Here is a 19,437-nt window from a genome sequence, read left to right on the forward strand (position 1 = left end):
TATTTCGATTAGAGCTCCAATCATGGGTCATTAGTTCTTTTTTGGACTGGACTGATTCATGAAAGGAGGTAGGAAGGTGAATCTTTGGGTCAATATCTCTACTTTTGGGATGGACTGAACACATATTTGATTCACCGTTGTATTTGCTTGCTCATGTTTGAGTAGATTGAGGTTTATTCCCTTCAGGCTTCACTACTACGCTTGTGTGTGATATTGATTATAACACTAATGTTTGGTTTGAATAATACTTGAAAGAAGAGATTGCATACTGAGCTATGTTTATTGGTATTGCAGGCATCCAATAAGTATGTCTTCCACCGGAAATGTGAGCGGTGATGTTGGTGTCTCAAGCCTGGCTTCCTTGAGGAGACCTCCTACCTCGATGCCAGGTCCTCCTTCGCAGGGCACCACTTCGAAGGGCAAGCGAAAGGCAGGTGGAAAAAGTCCAGGACCCAAGTGGAATTTTTCCACAAATTTAAATAAGTATCAAGATTGGAAATGTAACTTTTGTGGCGAAGAGAAATCTGGAGGAGCACCAAGAATAAGGGATCATTTGCTAGGTGGAAATACCAGAATCTAAGGAGGAAAGTGCAAGGGCTTAGGTGCAGAAGAAGCAGCTATGCGCTTAAAAGCTTTAATTGGTAAGCTAATTTCCACGAGCAAAAGATCAAATTTCTCTACTTTTAACCATCACACCCCGGTATCGATAAGATCAAACTAGGACGAGGGATCATTGGGTGTAACGCCCACCAATGGAAGCACTCAAAGCAGGGGACCAACTTCTCATATCGATGGAACTACACCTCAAAACCATGGATCTCCTGACTTTCAGGTAGGATCATCAAAAAGTAGACAGGTTAGCTTACAGACGAGCTTCAAAACGCTTGCCTTAGAAGAAGCACAACTTGCACTAGCTAAAGCCGTCTATTTCACTGGGGGATCATTGGCCATTGTCACCCGTGATGCATGGAATTCAGCTTGGAAACGCATTGGGGAGTATGAATACTATGCTATGTTTATTGGTATTGCTCGCATTACGCGAACTGGATTCTGCCTTGCCTAACATAGGTAAGGTGTGGATGGCTTGGTGGAGTGTTCAAGAAAGCCTTGCAAATCTAGAGGAGCCCCAGGAGCCAATTGTGAAGCCTTGGAAGACACCATTCACTCAAAAGAGGAGAGAAATTTTGAGAAAGTATGTGCATGGTCGATGGGTTGGAGCACATAGTCCACTACACAGCGTAGCTTTCTTATTGGATCCAGAGTATTGGGCAATGGAAATAGACGAACTTGATGAGGAGGTGCTGGAAGACTTTTATGATGTGATAGGCAGGTTCTATGCTGATCTTGATGAGCATGCATCAGCTGTTACTGATCTTACGAAGTTTAAACTCAAAGAGGGTAATTTTGGTACAGAATTTGTGCAGAAACTTGCCACGGAGCAACCAGCGTGGAAGTGGTGGATGATGAATGGTGGTAGTGCACCCACCCTTAAACGCCTAGCTGTTAGAATCCTAGCCCATGTGCATCTAATTCAAGTTATGAGAGAAACTGGAGTACATATAAATATGTACATTCCACCATCAGAAACCGCATTCTAAATTCAAGAGCTGAAAAATTAGTGTATATGCACTGCAACCATCGACTATTGGCAAGAGTGCAAGCTGAGAACTACAAAGAGGAGATGCCGTGCTGGACTTATGATGTAACCAATGATGAGGTGGACGAAGATAGTGAGTTGCAAGGAGAATCTCATGAAGTAGAAACTACATGTACTTTAGAAGAGATTGAAGAGAATTTGGAAATTGAACCAACTTTGACCCGTCGCAACAAGCGACGGTGGTTTAATTAATAGATTATCTAATCCATTGAGTGACTTCTGTTTAAGTTCAGAAACTGTTTATCTTATAAGCTTTTTTTTATATTTAGTTTAAGGTTTAGACATTTGCTTAAGAATAAACGAAGCCCTTAAAAACCTTTACAAGGCCACAAATCACTATTAAAGCTTCATCATATACAAAGCCCTAACAAATCTTTACATTATCACATATCATAATTGAAGCTGAAGTGAAGACAATTCACAATTCACTAATAAATTCTCGCAAGACAATGAGTAAATGTTTTCAAATGTTACAAAAACTATCCAAGTGATTCTCGCATGAATGACTGGGAGCAACATAAAACATAGTCATCCTACGCTTTTGCAATATTGACACACCTAGTCGCAATTGCAACCATGTGCCAGTGCATCTACGCACGATGTCTTCTTTCAAGATTCAAGCATATGAAGCATTATGAAATTATTTGAGCACACATTCATGCATTAGATGCTACCGTCAATCTAGCAGCAACACACCTAGTCGCAATTGCAACCATGTGCCGAAGCATGAATGACGGGAAGCAACATAAAACATAGTCATCTTGCGTTTTTGCAATGACACACCTAGCTGCAATTGCAACCATGTGCCAGTGCATCCACGCACGGTGACTTCTTTCAAACAGATGCTCCTGTCATTCTAGCAGCAACACACCTAGTCGCAATTGCAACCATGTGCCGAAGCATGAATGACTGGGAGCAACATAAAACATAATCACCCTACGCTTTTGCAATGACACACCTAGCCGCAATTGCAACCATGTGCCAGTGCATTCATGCACGGTTACTTCTTTCAAACAAATGCTCATGTCATTCTAGCAGCAAGCCGCAATTGCAACCATGTGCCAGTGCATCCACGTACGATGATTTGATAAAAGAAATTTTAAACCTTTAAGTTTTAATGCAAAAAACTCAAAAAAAGATCAATAAAATAAGGAAGGGTTTAAAACATTACTGCTACACTGCTTTGAGAATGTGGAAAGTTGCCAGAAAGTTTGGTGAAGACTTTTCAATGTACCTCTTTTGTGAAAAGACAAGCACCCGTCACCTTTATATAGCCATGGCGGGCCCGACGGGAAAATAGCTTTACTCGGCGTGACCGCTGGGAAGATTCACTAGCCCGACGGGCCCGATGGGCTACGAGCCGGTCTCCAGGTCTCCCTGGAGGTAAAACAAGATGAATGTCAATTAACAAAATATTTGTTATTTTGCATTTCTATTGTTATTAACCTAAAATTATAGTACACATGAGAGAATGAGAGAAGCACACAAAGAAGACATCATCGAAAAATAATAGGAGTATGCATGAGGTTGCGTACCAAAGGTAGAGTACTCTTATACCTAAGGCATATAGTATACTCTTTTCTTGATTTTATATTTGTAATTCATAAAAGATATTTTCTTATTTTTTAGTGCCTTTCCTTTAACTCTATGTGGTCAAAGGATTGAAACTTTCATACACGTCACATTGACGAGCGTCGAACCACCATGGGCTGGGGCATCATGGGTAACTTTGACATAAATGTGGTGATGAAGCTAGGTATTGTGGGACTATTTAAAGGATACTAAAGGTCAATTTTAGAACCTTTCATACCTTCATCTTTGAGTGCAAGTGGTTTGCAAATGTGTCTAGACGGCATGAGAATGGCCTCTAGTGTGCATCACACAGGGAGGTATGACAATTTAGTTTTGCCATGCAATTGTAAGGAGGTGAGTGATTACCTTCTTTACCCTTATTTGATTGTAACATTAATTATACCAATGTTACTCAATTTGGACTTCTCTTCTATAGGTCATTTATATTCCAACAAGCCACTAACCAAAATTTTGGTTTGTAGTTCCTGTAACACCTCGGGGGAGAACCAATTTTTCCACTAATGAAGTGGAGACCATCTTCGACCCTCTCCCAGCTACTACTTTGGAATGGGGGGAGACGAGGGGGAGATAAAGAAGAGAGCGATCAATGATTCAAGTCCAACGGCCACCGGTCTTAGCGAGGATGATTGCCATGAAGATGAGGATGATGAGATGGAAGATGACGAATTCAAAGATGATGAAGCCAACACATTGACAAACGACAATTCTATTTCTTTCTTTATTGATTTAGGAGCCATGGACTTAGAATTAGATGACGCTTCTTGTAGAGATCTTTTGGAAGATGATTCATAAATATTTTGTATACTTTAATTCATGATAAGGTTTTATTGTGCCGTCCATTTCTCTCTCTCTCTCTCTCTCTCTCTCTCTCTCTCTCTCTCTCTCTCTCCCGCGCCCCCCCACACACACATACATAGCCATTGTTTCATGTTTTAATATCATTTTTTTCTTTTTCTTAAATTTAAATGATGTTCTTTAACTTTTATTCACAAGCAAAACAAAGGAAAACACCAAACTTTGAATGTTTAAGCATTAAAGCAGGAACCGATAATAAGCTTGGTAATTAAAGCGACAATAATTACGATTATATACGCAGTAATATGGGCTACAATATCTGCGATAATATTTGAAATACAAAGAAAAGCCTCCCCGCCCCCCTCTTTCTTCTTTGGCTAGCCCATTTTGGACTCTCTCTACAAAACATGATAAAAGGTGTCGATAAACGTTTTGAGATTTTCATAGTGATGTATATAGTGACACTTTGATCATAACTATACTTATACCAATAATTATAACAAGACCATGGGTAAAACTAGACCCATGTTAATATGCCACAAGTTAGAAGAGCACCTTGTAGTTGTATAGATATATATATCTTATTAGAAAGAGCAGAAATGGCTTCATGCAGTATATAACCAGAGAAGGGGAGGGTAAAACCACTCCAAAAGAGCTATGTACAAGCAGTATTTGGGGGTGTTGGGGGGCAGGAGGCTAGGAACACGTTTCCATAAAAGAGAACTCAAAGGATGAAAATGAATTATTACCTCAAAAAAATGTTGTAATTACCTTTCGCATGGGTAATACGACGACCACCATATATCACTAGTAGTGACCATATGATATGATTTGAGAGTATACATGGGGTATACACCCTTGGAGGGGTTACTACAATATGAAAAAAATGTCTTACAAATGGGTTCAACTGTGGGGATTATTTAATTATATTTTGTCATATTTTCACAAATAGAAGGGTGTTGAAAAAATGATATTTTGAAAAAATTTACAAATTGAATAGGAAAATGTTCCCTTTTATTGGTGAAAAAGCAATAGCTATGGGGTTTTATAAATAGTCCTTAAATGCACATCATATATAGATTATATATATACGTAGTGCCCCCCCCCCCCCCCCCCCCCCCCCCGCGCGGACGGAGTAGACACCAAAGCAATCAAAGATTATCCCCACCAAAATGCTGATAGAATGTAACAAGTTGGCAAAGCTAAATATTTATGAGATATTATGATTTTGTGTACTTCAAATTTTTTGCAAACTAGAATGAGGCTTAGATTCTGAGTGTTCAGGTTTCAAAGAGGTCTTGAGCCTAAGAACAATATCCATGTTATGTATTGCTTAGATGGAAAATCTAGACTTGGATTTGCTGAATTTAAGAGTTCCAAATTTGAATAGATCTACTTTTAGTGAAATATTAGTATAATAAACAAAATGTAAGATATTTTTTCCTAATGTAAGACGTCGATGGCATTGCTACCGATTTTACCAATTTAATTACTTAAAAGAGTAGTAAAATAAAAAAATTGTGGAACTTTTCCCTTACCTCTCATAGGTTTTTCTCTTGGGTGGTCACTCATAAAAAGTCCTGTGTATCACATGCATCAAGAGTTTATTGATAGTACCCAAGCTATATAAAAGCTACTTTTACACTTTGGGTGTGCCTTTCTAACAACCCTTACACAAGAAGTTTTGGACAGATTCTTCTCACAATAATTACCACATTATGACTTACCTCAACATCATGAGCTTCTGTGAGGGAGGCACGACATACCTAGCTTGGTATGATTGGGGGTAGGGGACTGTAGGCCCAGTGGGGGGGCTGGTGGTCCCCTGCCCCCAATCGTACCTAGCTAGGTATGCGGTGCCTCCCGAGCAGAAGCTCATGATGTTATGCATTGTATGAAAAACATTAAAAAAAATCTCCCTTTTCCTACATGAGAAATTTTCTAAATCTTCTTGTGTTACTCACCTTTAAAATTTATCATTTTTGGAGTATATTTATCCTCTTTGGTAAACCCACATGGTATGATACACGTTTTGAAAATCAACCGCTTTGGGGTTTTTGTCATCCAAAGTTAGGGACCGGCCTCAAATATTGAGTGGTGGTTTTGGAACTAGTGTTTACACATACGTGCTGCTTTTAGCTTCACTAGTGCTATATATTCTTTGTATATCCATACTTGTATTTCTTATGTTCTCTTCTTGGTGTTGTTAATATTTTATGTCCCTACTCACATGTCTTTTGAGCTCTATTCTACATACTGATTTGATACATCTTATGTCGTCTTGAATGAGAAGACACAGAGCAAGGCGGTGTGATGCATAAAAGCAGTGCTTAAAAATTGGATGATTTTGATTTAAGGCTTACATGAGTGGAGCTTTGGAATTGTATAGAAATATTATTGGCGATTTTACCATAAGTATAACAAAGGTATACTTAGTAACCAATAATGCAAGAGTGTAAATGGTGAAAAATAGCTGGAGCAAGTACATGAAGTTCATAGTGCTTGGTTTTTTGTAGACTCTACCAAGGTACTTGTGCTCTTCCATGTGAAAGAAATCGGAGAACATTTTCTCCTTTTCGAGTTTAGGCAAGAAATAGGTTAATATGTTACAGTACCTTGCATCTTCTCGTATGCAACTTGATAAAAGAAATAGGTTAAAATGCCATTCTCACAAATAGAGGAGCTTGCATATGAACAATAGACTACCTTGTGTTTCTAATGCAAGATAAGAGGAAGAGGCTAAGGAAAAATAGAGGGTATGGTAGATATATGGCTTGATTAGAAGAAAGATTATCTTTTTACTAATTTACAAGATCTATAAGAGTATTGATAAGAAGAGGAGGAGGATGATCATAACTTGGATGAGCATGCATAATTAGAAGAGGATGGTAATGTGGATGATGAGGTGGAAAGGATTCAAGTCTAGCAGTCATGTAGTTTACTTTCGTTGTGGCGCCCTCGCTTACTGCCAGTATTGTGATTAAAAAATGTTTGCCTCGGCCAACTTACCTTATATGATTAGAGTAATGGTTTTGGTTCAAGAAAAAGCTATTCTGACATCAAGTAACTCTTGCTGTTTACTTAATTTTATTGAGAATTGATGTGGATGAAGCCATTTTGGGCATGGTTTCATGTTTGGTTGTATGTACACTATCATTAGGCTAGACTTTATATTACCACGACCTTACTATGTACCAAAAAACTATTTGTTTAAAATTTTAGGTCACAATGGTGTGGGAAAGTCTCTTGAACATGTTCTCAAGATCCTTTCATGCTAGTAGTAACGTATGGTTGCTCTATGAAAAAACAATAAAGACAATAATCCAAAGCAAATTCATTCCATGCAGGAAGTACTGCAAGCTTGTAGGTAACTGACTTTGAAACCATTACTCCAGCTTCTATTGGGAAGATTTGCGACAAGAAGCTACTGCATGGAGGGGGGAGCGTTGGGAGAGGAGAGCCTCCAGGCTAGAGATGGAAGCAGGGGGGCTATTTCCCACATTGGACAGGAATGAAAGTCCACTCGTGTGATGCATGCCCAACTTAGCAGCAGCTGCACCAACGGGAGGCATAAGATTATTTAGACTAGAGCTGCTGAACCTCCTTTGGTAGAGCTTGCTTGATGATGGCGTGCTTGCCACAACGTGGTGATGGAGACTCAGGGGCGAGTTCAACTCTCGCCGCTGATCAGCCCCCCTTGGGCTCATCATCATGCAGGTTGATGGGTTCAACGTCAACCTCGGGCTCTGCATGGTATTCATCATGTCGTTGTCGCTGCATGCAGCTACGTTCACACTACTGCTGTTGCCGCCATCACCCGGGCTTTGCTTGAGCAAGAGGGCGCCGGTAGCAGACCGGAGCGCTCGCGTCTCTGCTGCTTGCAGCTGGCCGTTTGTGCAGAGGCTCCAGCTATGCGGGGATGGCGGCGGGGGAGCCAACCCCAATGCGTTTGTGTACATGTTGCTCAGCATGCTGGCGGCCGCTCCCACGTGCACATTGCCTCTCATCATTATATTATTGTTATTGTTACCGGCGAACCCCGGTGGCAAGAAGATGCTGGAAGGATATTCCAACGACTCAAATGCATGCCGCATTCTCAATACAAAGTGCAAGTCCTCTGAGATCTGCCAAATTACAAAAAAAAAAAGAAGCTTACAAGTCATCCATGAGGTTGTATACACAAGAAGTTTTGGATAAATTCTCACAATAATTACCACATTGTGACTTACCTCAACATCATGAGCTTCTGTGAGGGAGCCATCGTATACCTAGCTAGGTATGATTGGGCCCAGTGGGGGGGCCGGTGGTCCCCTGCCCCCAATCGTACCTAGCTAGGTATCCGGTGCCTATCGAGCAAAAGCTCATGATGTTATGCATTGTATGAAAAACACTAAAAAAGACTGTTTTACTACATGAGAAAATTTCTAATTAAATCTTCTTGTGGTAGCTGGTCAGGAGCATAAAGGGAGTATTATATACCACTTTGCAGGAGCCCAATTGTAGTAGCCCTTGTCCAGCTTGAATAACGGCAATGGTCTGTAATCAACAAAACATCAAAGCTTTGGAGTCAGGATTGCTTTTCAAGGGGAAATTGACCTGCTAATTTGGGTATTTTGCCTGTGTTTAATACGTGAAAATTGTGAGCTACCCTTCTAAAGCTACACTAAAATGCCAAAAAAAATCACAACATCTTGCAAATATCAAAGGCAAGGGTTGTTTCGAGTGAGCATTCATACCCCCCCCCCCCCTTCTCTCTCTCTCTCACACACACACACACACACAGTTTTTGACAAATTCTCACAATAATTCCCTCTCTCTCTCTCTCTCTCTCTCTCTCTCACACACACACACACACACACACACACAGTTTTTGACAAATTCTCACAATAATTCCCTCTCTCTCTCTCTCTCTCTCTCTCTCTCTCTCTCACACACACACACACACACACACACACACACACACACACACACACACACACACACACACACACACACACAGAGTTTTGAACAAATTCTCACAATGATTCCCACATTCTGACTTACCTCAACATCATGAGATTCTTTGAGGGAGGCACTGCATACCTAGCTAGGTACGATTGGGGGCAAGGGACCGCCGACCCGGTGGGGGGGGGGGGGGGGGGGGGGGGGGGGCGGGGGTCCCCTGCCCCCAATCGTTCCTGCCTAGGTATGCAGTGCCTCTCGAGCAGAAGCTCATGATGTTATGCATTGTATGAAAAACACTGAAAAAGGCTCCGTTTTCTTACATGAGAAAATTTCAAATCGTCTTCTTCTCTCTCTCTCTCTCTCTCTCTCTCTCTCACACACACACACACACACACACACACACACACACCATGGGAGGGCTCCTCAGATTAATTTTTACTAGTACAGCCGGCCGCCTTCGACGGCCTCTCTCTCTCATTTTCTCTCTCCCTCTTTATCACGTGCACAAGGGCTTCTCTCAGTTTTGGAGTTTAGCCTTCATGTCGCATATTTTGACATGTGTAATTAAAAGCCTCCCCCTTCCGCCATATAATGTTAGCTTAGCTGGTAAGAGATCAACGCTCATGATAAGTGACAAGGCTCCTTCTGCATAGGGGCAAATAAAGTTGAGGAAGTTGTCGGGACCAAAAAGTACTAGCTAATAATTCATCTGAAAACTAAACATGAGAGAGAGAGAGCACCTGGATACCGGCGGCAAATTGATCTATCCACTCAGGTGGATGCTGCAATACATTGCATAAAAAAGTACATTTGAGGCAAGACACACTAAACAATATGTATTCTAAAAAGGGTTGTAGTAAAGAGAAAGAAAACTTACAGCATCGAAAGAGCTTTGCCAATAGCTTGAAATGCCAGCTTCAGATTCAGGAGACTCTTTGAACACCCACTTGTGACACTTATCTGATGCCACTTTTCCCATCAACCTTAATGAAACCACCATCGTTAATTGGGGACTAGAAATCTCTCTCTCTCTCTCTCTTGGAGAGAGAGAGAGAGAGAGAGAGAGAGAGAGAGAGAGAGAGAGAGAGAGGTTTTTAACAATACGAATAGATATTAGAACACCTACCCTTCCCCGTAGTTGTAAAGTTGGATGGACATCTTGCGAAAGGCCTTCCACACAGGATCTTCACCATCTGCTACATTATTGAGTTGTTCATGATGACAAAGGTATTGATGATCATGGATTGGGCCATTGCTACTCACAAGACCATTTGTCATTCCTAGATTATGCATTGTAGTGTTGGCATTCATGTGCATATGCTGTTGATGATCCTTTGTCCTCTGCTGCATCACTATAGTGTTGGGTTGTGAAGGCCTTTGATCCAAGTGGCAGTAGCCATCCTCCCACATTAGCATGCTACAACCCAAAACCATAGTTAGCCTAGCTTAAATAGATGGTTTATTATAGGGTGAAACGGTTGTATTATTGCAAAGAGTTTCTTTAGTTCTCCAATATGTGTGTGTGTGTGTGTGTGTGTGTGTGTGTGTGAGAGAGAGAGAGAGAGAGAGAGAAAGAGAGAGCGAGAGCACATTTGTGACTATAATGCAAATTTCATGAAGACAAAGTAAAGATCATCACTTAGGCATGTTAAAACATATAATCCTCTCAAAAAGCGTCTCTTAGTTTATTTTGCCCTTTAAAATTTGTAGACTTTAACACTAGAATGGTAACCTAACAGGACATAAAAGTGTCCTTTCTGGGTTTTGGGAAATAATTCCAAAACCATATTAGATCCACTCATTTTGAAAAATCCTTTCATGAGCTTATAGTTCAATAACTACTACATATGGAAAAAATGAGAAACTTGTAATTTTTCTCATCCCTTGGTCACTACAAGCCTCCAAAGTTGAAGGACCAGTGCATTTTGCCCAAAACAACAATTTCTTACGGTTGATTGCATATAAATAAGAGTGGGGATTTTTGTAGTACATGAGATAAAATACCCTGTTAACTTCAATGGGTTGGTGACCAAAACATATGGTTGCTTTTACCTCACTTTTTTTTTTGGGAAAAAAAAAGGTACAAAAAGTTGCATTTTTGCCATTTTGCGGACCTATCATCAAAGTTTCTATAGTCACGCTCAATACAGATACTATATACATGTTTTCTTAGTTCCCTTTGGGCCTTTGGATTCAAATGGAGCCATGGAGCATGTCAAAAGGATAATGGATCTCTTACAATTGGAACCTTGGGGGCAATGATAAAGTGCTAAATACAACAAACATGAAAAAATTGGGTTTAGTATTATGACCTCTAGAAACCCATAGAAACTACTCAATATCTAGCCAAGTTTGTATTCTATGATTAGATATGGTTACTACCTACAAAATACACACAATTGGCCTAAGAAACTAGCAATATTGAGAAAGTTATACTTGCTACTCTAAAATGTATTGTATTCTTCAGCAATCAAAAAACTCAACCATCATCATATACTATGCTATATAGCATATTAGGTCCCCCAAAACTCAAGAAAGATTAGCTTTATGTTATATATTACACTTACACAATCAAAATTGAATTTGGATATCAAGAAAGCCCCCCAAAAAATCATAAAAGTGCTAATTTTGGCAAAAAAAACAGGATTATGCAATTCTTGTAAATTGGTCATAACTTTCAATTTTAACACTTAGCTCTCCCTACAAGCATCAAAATATGTTGAGAACTATGAAGGCCTAACCTCTAGCCATCTAAACCTCACAAACATGAAGTTTAGAGTGGTATAGTTGCCAAAAATTGAAAAAAAGCCAAAAACAGGATCCGTTTTTTCACACAGTTTAGGTTCAAAAATGTTGTGCAAGAGTAAGGTTAATGGTGAGATCGATACTTCAAAAAAAATGCTAAGTTTTTTTTAGCTCATAAGGAAACTTTGTGGATATATAGCACATAGAAATCCATTCTCATACTCTTCAAATAATTCAAGCAAAATGGTCACTTAACAGGACACAAAAGTGTCCAAGGACATAAAAGTCTCTTGTTACCATTCTAGTGTTAAATATAAGAAAAAAAAAGTAAATTTAAAAAAAATATAAATTTATAACAAAATTACATGATTTAAAAAGTAAATTTTCTATTTTGAAAAGATGTAAAAGAAAGTGTGTTTATATATGTATACATGTATATCGTTTACTAAAACATAACGAATAAAATTCAATAAAGAAATAGCTTTGAAAGAAACAAAATAAAATGCAAAACAAGTAAAACAAAAGCAACAAAATAAAGAGGCTCATTGACATATCAAAGAAAAATAATACTTTAATGCTTTCTTAAGAAAAGGTAGGTCTAATTATAAGCATAACATATAATAATAAATACAATTGAATGAGAAAAAAAAAAGGAAGTCCTTAACACTAGGTTGGTAACCTAATAGGACATAAAAGTGTCCTTTCAGGGTTTTGAAAAAAACCTCGAAAACCATAGTAGATCCACTCATTTTGTAAAATCCTTTCATGAGGTTATAGTTCAAGGCCTACTACACATGGGAAAAATAAGAAACTTGTAAAATTTCTCATCTTTTGATCACACCAAGCCTCCAAAGTTGATGGACCAGTACATTTTCATCAAAACAATCATTTCTTACGTTTTGTTGCATAAAAATAAGATTAGGGATTTTTGTAGGACTTGAGATGAATTCCCTAGTTAACTTCAATGAGTTGGTGATCATAACATATAATTGCTTCTCACTCACTATTTTTTGTTTTGCCAAAAGAAATAGGTACAAAAAAGTTGAATTTTTACCATTCTGCGAACCTATTATCAAAGTTTCTATAGCCATGCTCAATATAAATAATATATGAATGTTTTCTTAGTTCTCTATTGGCCAGCTTTAGGTTCATAAGGAGCCATGGAGCATGTCAAAAGCATGATATATCTTTTACCAAGGGGAATCTTGGGGATAAAGATGAAGTGCTAAATACACAAACATGACAAAACTGGGTTCAACATTATGAGCTGTAGAATCCCATAAAAACTATTCAATATCTACCCAAATTTGATCCTTATGACTAGACATGGTTACTACCTACAAAATTCATATAGTTGTCACAAGAAAATAGCAATATTGAGAAAGCTATACTTGATATACTAGAATGTTTAGTTTTCTTCTATAATTGAAAAAATCAACCATCATTGTATACTATGAAAAATAGGTATTAGGTGTCCCAAAACTCAAGGAATATTAGCTTTATGTTACAATATGCTACATAAAAAATCAAAATTGCATTTGGATATCATGAAAGCCATCAAAAAAATCATAAAAGAGCTAAAATTGGCTAAAAAACAGGATTTGACAATTTTTGTAATTTGGTCATATCTTACAACATTAACATATATTTCTCCCTAGAAGCATCAGGACATGTTGAGGACTACTAAAGATAGTTCTCTAGCATTATAGACCTCACAAAACATGAGTTCTAGAGTGGTTAATAGTTGCAAAAAGTTGAGAAAAGCAAAAAACAGGACCCTCTTTTTCACACAGTTTAGGTTGCGAAATGTTGCGCAAGGACAAGGTTAAAGATGGAATTGATATTCCAAAAAAATATCGAGTGTTTTTTAGCTCATTAGCCAACTTTCTAGATAGATAGCACCTCAAAATCCATTTTGAAACTCTTGACATAATTCAAGCAAAATGGTCACATAATAGGACATAAAAGTGTCCCATTACCAACCTAGTGTTAAATCAAAAGATCCTTTTACAAATTAAAATATTACAATATCTCACATCTATGGATCAAATTACTTCTATGAATGTACTCCTTCTTTCACAAATTAAAATACAATTGCAAGATAATTTTTTTTAAAAAATAATTTAAATTCCCAATGCCTTAAGTATATTCATAGAAGTTTGATCCCATGATATGAGATATTGCAATATTTTAATTTGTGAAAGAATATTTTTATTTAAAGACCTCATAAAAAGTACATATTATCATTAAATTGTTTTATTATTTCTTAAGCTTAGTGAACCTAAATTTCCTCATGAAAGCATTATTTTGCTTTGCAAATTTGTCAATGTGTCTCTTTATTATAAATTTTTATTTTACTTCTTTTGCATTTTATATTTTTTTGAATGGCAATGGGATCTTTTTACCTCACTTTAGCTCGTGATTCCTCACCTTGTTTAACAAGCCAACAATTTTTGTTTTTTTTATAAAAAAATTACAATACAAGATTTTGAGAATGGGCGCCACTTGATGGAGCAACTGACTGCCACTTTGGAGCACCATAAACTCCTTCTAGGAACCACCAATAATGTGAGAGACCAAAAGAGAAGCCAGACAACCAAGCCAAAGGGTAGATTTTGGGGTGCTTGCCATTTTGGCATGCACGCCCCATCCGGTCTCCAGTCACACCTAGCAGGCTAGTGCCTGTTGACCAAACTTTAGCCAACGCTCACACGATAATGAACCCAGCGCCTGAGGCCTCAGAAATCGAGAGCTCTACCGCCTCACCTACACGCATGCTCCTGTCCTTATAGAGGGAGTAACAAATTATAATCTTAAACAAAGTGCAGCGCCCCGAGAAATCCATCATGATCGGCTGTGCCTGTCACCTACACCTACACGGGGGCAAGCACCCCAAAACTTAACCATTGCCGGAACACAAGGTAGCACCGCGAGCCAACCTTCAATCGCTAAGTAATTTGGGTGCCAAAGCACCCCTGCAAGTAGGGCAATGAGACGCCCTCCACCATCATCAATCCAAAGCTCACTGAAGTGATGGCTAGGCTGATCAGGGGGCGGGTAGTCTGGGACCCTCATTCGGGACCAAACTTTGCCCTATGCATGATAGGCACTTCCTTACATAAAAAACGCACCGCTCTCAAGCAAAAAACTCCCTATGCAACCCCCCTCCTTCGAGGAATCGAGCCTCCTTGCTCACGAGGCAAGGGAACAAGCCGACCTCTCTCTGGGTCGTGATAAGGTCACACTCCATAAGACATATTGATGTTACTTAAATTGCTAACTTTCATGAAACAAGCTGAAGGTTCACGTAGCCATAAAATGAAGGGAGCTTTTCACATACTAGAAGAAATTTCAATGCTTCATGTGAAACGTGAAAGACATGAAAACGTAGGTTCAGTAAATATATAAAATATCAAATATATATATATATATATATATATATATATATATATATATATATATATATATATATATATATATATATATATATATATATATTGTGGTCTACACGGGAATAAGACCAAATTAGGCTTCCCTTCCATTAGCGAGGCAACCACTTATATTGATCATCATGAAGCTACAACGGACTTCCATCATCTTGGCACACATGTCCTCGGGACATTCACACTACACCTTGGGCGGGCTCACGCCCTACACACCACACCTCCCTCTTTAGGGAGAAAAAGATGGACACCTTTTTAGAGTTTTGGGCTGAGAAAAGACTCGACACAAAGGGATCAACTCCAACGCCTCATCTGGGGGGAGTGATCATACAACGGCTTAGGGGCTAAGGGACTGAGCTTGGGGGCTAGACTCGTCATCATGCCGATCATCATCAAGGCATGGAACTCGAACATCTCGCTTATGCAAACATCAGGTCGCTATCCTGATGTAATGGACAAGACGAGAAAGGACTGAGGGCTGCATCATAATAACTAGTATGGGATCTTTTTACGACTTACATCTTTTCCAAAAGGGGTTTGGTGGGCTTGACTTGATGCTCAATACAACGGGAAAAACTCTGCTAGAAGATAGGAAAAAAAAACTAGAACTTTATGAAGAAAATTGTCTGAAGAACCAACTTTGCATCACGACTATGAAAGCGGAAAGACCGGGCACCTCTGCAGCAAAGATGCAGCAACTCCCTTGTTGTTCCATCGTAGCCTGGTTTTTATGCAGCATAATTTTGATGTGGTAGAATTGCCTCATTCGAAGCCCTTTCTTGCACAACCTCTGTCATTCGAAGTCCTTTCTTGCACAATCTCTTGACATCCCACATTTGCTAGGTGAGCTCTGGCATAGTAAGGGCTCTATACTGCTGAGAGCCACGAGAAGTTAATGGAGAAAATCCCTCCATAAAGAAATGCAGAAGAGGGAAAGGAATCAGATTGACCGCAAGCTTGTGTAAATCTGAGTTAAGCTGACCAGGAAATCGCAGGCAGCAGGTCACTCCACTCATGGTAGAAGAGAGGAGAAGGTTCAGGTCACCAAATGTGGGGGTAACAAGCGTCAGAGTGCAGATGCAGATATCATAGAGGGCCTCATTTTCAAGAACCATGCATTCATCTGCGTCCTCCACCAACTGATGGACGGATAGTGGGGCGTTGTATGGCTCGTAGGTGGCTAGAAACAGATAGGTGAAAGCTTGTGTGGCTGCAGGCAAAAGCCTGTGATGAAGGCATGTGTGCTCGGAAGCCTGCCTTGGTGAACTAGCTGGCGGAGAACTAGCCTTCATTCCTTCGCTGCTGCTCCCAGCTTGCACCCGAAATTGCTCGTTCAGTTACAGCTCCTTCCCTTGCTTCTGCTACCGCTTTCTCAGCAACACGTTCTTGTGCTTCTACAGCTACCCATCCACATGCCTCAGCAGCAGCCCTCTCCCCAGCATCTCTAGTCGATGGGCTTCCCTCCTCTTAGCACCTCTCTCACCCAGTATCAAACAAGAACGTCATGCTGCATACAGCAAGCAGTGGGAGCAAGAAATGTGAAATCAAGAAGGGTCCTCTAACTGCCTAAGTGCCTGTCTCCTCCACCAATGTGGTGTACACGGGAATAAGACCAAATTAGGCTTCCCTTCCACTAGCGAGGCAGCCACTTATATTGATCATCATGAAGCTACAACGGACTTCCATCATCTTGGCACACACATGTCCTCGGGGCATTCACACTACACCTTGGGCGGGCTCACGCCCTACACACCACAATATATATATATATATATATATATATTCCCAAAACTCACAACTGTGAGTGAATTATATTAATCAACCCAAAAAATTACAATGTCTTGTCATGCTCGTGATGAGCCATGACATCATCCATAATTACATCGGCAGTGATCCCAACCAACTCGCCCCCTTATCCTTGATACCAAAGGTCCATTATCATGTTCTTTTGCGATATGTTACTTACCAATAGCCAAGATTTTCCCCCATTGTAGGCATACCCTCTACTGACAACAAGGCACAAGTAGTCCTAGACCAATCATCCGAGTGTTGCTTGTGCCCGAGCGTCCAAATTAGCACTTTGCTTTCTTGTATAATTTTTGCGAAGCTTGCCACCTCAAGACCTCCTTCAAATTACACATGGCGGTTCCTTGTTTGCCATACATTATGCAAGAAGAAGTACCTGACAATTTGAGTGCTGATGAGGATGGCAGGACCACGTGAATTCTTCCCTCCAAGGAATAGATCACTCTTGTAAAAACCAATTTTTCCATATTCTTTGGACCCATTTACATGTTTTCCCTACGAGGCCTTTGATAGTTGGGCAATCCATGAAGAGGTGGGCCAGATCTTCACTAGCCAACTTGCACCCCAAGCATCGATCTGACCCAATCCCTCTTTCCTGAATCTTCACCCCTGTCGGTAGAGCACCCCAAACTACCTTCCATCAAATATATTTCTTCTTTAAGGCTTCTTCCAGAAAGCAAAAAACCATATTACGTGCGTATTGACCGCGTATAAGGTGGTAGCATTTTTTACTTATGGAAGGAGAAAGTGTTTCCTTTATCCATATTAAGTGGAATATTTGTATTAAAAGGTAAAAGAAATATACACCACCACCTATGAAAAGTTTCCTTGCCATGGGGACTTATGGACTATGTTAGAATGTTGACAATATAACAACAAAAAAATGGAGATTAATTTGTAGATCAGTAACTTTGTGTATAACTAAGCACGTATAATTTCATCAAGATTGAATTACACATGCACACATGATGGCGAGTAGGGTTTGTCTGTCGTCGTAGTGGGTGACCACAACATGCAGCAATCATCTCGGACCGGCTCGTAACCACTCAACAAAGGACCCCGATCTTGCCATTATTTGTGGTCCCTATTTGATTGTAGCCATGGATTCTGTTCGCTCGGCTTTCCAGCAGGATCCCCGCACCGCCGCAGGCCACCCGGTGTTGGTGAGAGGGTATGAGGAATATGACTCAATGTCATGGCAAATATCTTGAAAGATGCTTTGACCCCCGAACCCGAAGTGAAAGGGGATCACAAAGTTTGTCTAAATTCTTATGTTGTCTGGTCTCAGTTGTCTGTGTTTAGAGAACGAGCGGTTGTACTTTTCTTTACTAGTAAACAAACTGATGGTAGATAAAATTTTATACTCGGGCTCTGGTTTTTTTGAGCTCCTATTCTTAAAAAAGGAGGACAAACTGACGCTGTTGTCCGCTCTAACTATCATCCTATGCGGGCAGATAGTACTACATGTAATACTGTGGCAGCCAATTACACTCACTAAAGAAGAAATGCTAACAAAATGCCCTATCTAGGTCAAATTTGTGGATCTGCCAACCTTCTTATAGCTCTGTATTGGGGAACTTGCCGACTCATGGGAAAAGTGCTATTTTCACCAACCATTCACTGTCCCAACCGCAAAAAAGCTTGTATCTTATGGCAAAGTGACAAAAAGTTTCAAGATACTTTGGAAATTGACCTTGAAACTGTGGGTAAACTGGTTATTTATCTGAAATGGGGGAAACTTGTAGGCTCCTGTTTTCATTGTGTCCACCTGGGGCATTTCTTGAAGAATTGTCCACTGTCAACAGGGCAACTGATCTAATCCCCTCCTATCCTGAGAGTAAAACCCTAGTTCCTAGATAACAAATATATGGGAAAACAGTTGCCTAAGGGGATCCGGTTGTGAAAGGAGGCTCTACCCTTGCTAAAAAAATCTCGGCCACCCCTAGCTATGCTAGAACACTTGGTTAGAGAGCTCTCTCCAATCCAAGACCTTTATTTCAGGGTAAGTCTAGTGGGGCATATCCAAGTGCTTCATCATCATCAGTCCCTAAGCCCATAGATAAGGGAAAAAGGATAGTGGATTCTGAAGGATTGACCTCCTCTAGAAAAACCTTTAAGCCCAAAGGGTTTTCATCTGGGTATTCTTACCATAACTTTTATGAGGTCCTTATGGAGGATATGTCCTCAATTGAGACCCTCGCTGCAATATATAATATTGTGGAACAAGACGATTCCAGTAAGAAAACCAAATTATCCTCAGAAGAGGGTAACCCCCCTGGTATTCAAATTGAAGTTCATATGCATGAGTCAGACAATGAGGATGGAGATACCCAAGTTGTCCATAATACTCCTCTATGAAAATCTCCACTTTTAATGTCAAGGAGTCGAATGACCCTCCAGGTTGTACTCTTTTAACAAGTGGATGCTAGCTGCTGGTTTAGATGTGTGCTTGGT

At 39.8% G+C, this 19,437-nt stretch overlaps 1 protein-coding gene across 1 annotated transcript in view; it reads right to left on the bottom strand.

Annotated features, from left to right (window-relative positions):
- Positions 1 to 7,274: 7,274 nt before the first annotated feature.
- The window catches only part of LOC147459108 (uncharacterized), a 29,400-nt gene continuing 17,237 nt past the window's right edge, over positions 7,275 to 19,437 (bottom strand). Inside the window, exons 3-7 of the mRNA XM_086509773.1 lie at positions 10,116 to 10,406; positions 9,867 to 9,972; positions 9,730 to 9,771; positions 8,525 to 8,581; positions 7,275 to 8,169 (exon numbers count right to left, since the gene is read on the bottom strand). Coding sequence (XP_086365899.1) covers positions 7,444 to 8,169; positions 8,525 to 8,581; positions 9,730 to 9,771; positions 9,867 to 9,972; positions 10,116 to 10,406 — 1,222 coding nt within the window. The 3' untranslated portion in view covers positions 7,275 to 7,443. The remainder of the gene's footprint in view (positions 8,170 to 8,524; positions 8,582 to 9,729; positions 9,772 to 9,866; positions 9,973 to 10,115; positions 10,407 to 19,437) is intronic.

The sequence above is a fragment of the Adiantum capillus-veneris genome, chromosome 4 (assembly GCF_014529385.1).
Source record: "Adiantum capillus-veneris isolate H3 chromosome 4, ASM1452938v2, whole genome shotgun sequence".
In the NCBI taxonomy this organism is placed as follows: domain Eukaryota; kingdom Viridiplantae; phylum Streptophyta; class Polypodiopsida; order Polypodiales; family Pteridaceae; genus Adiantum; species Adiantum capillus-veneris.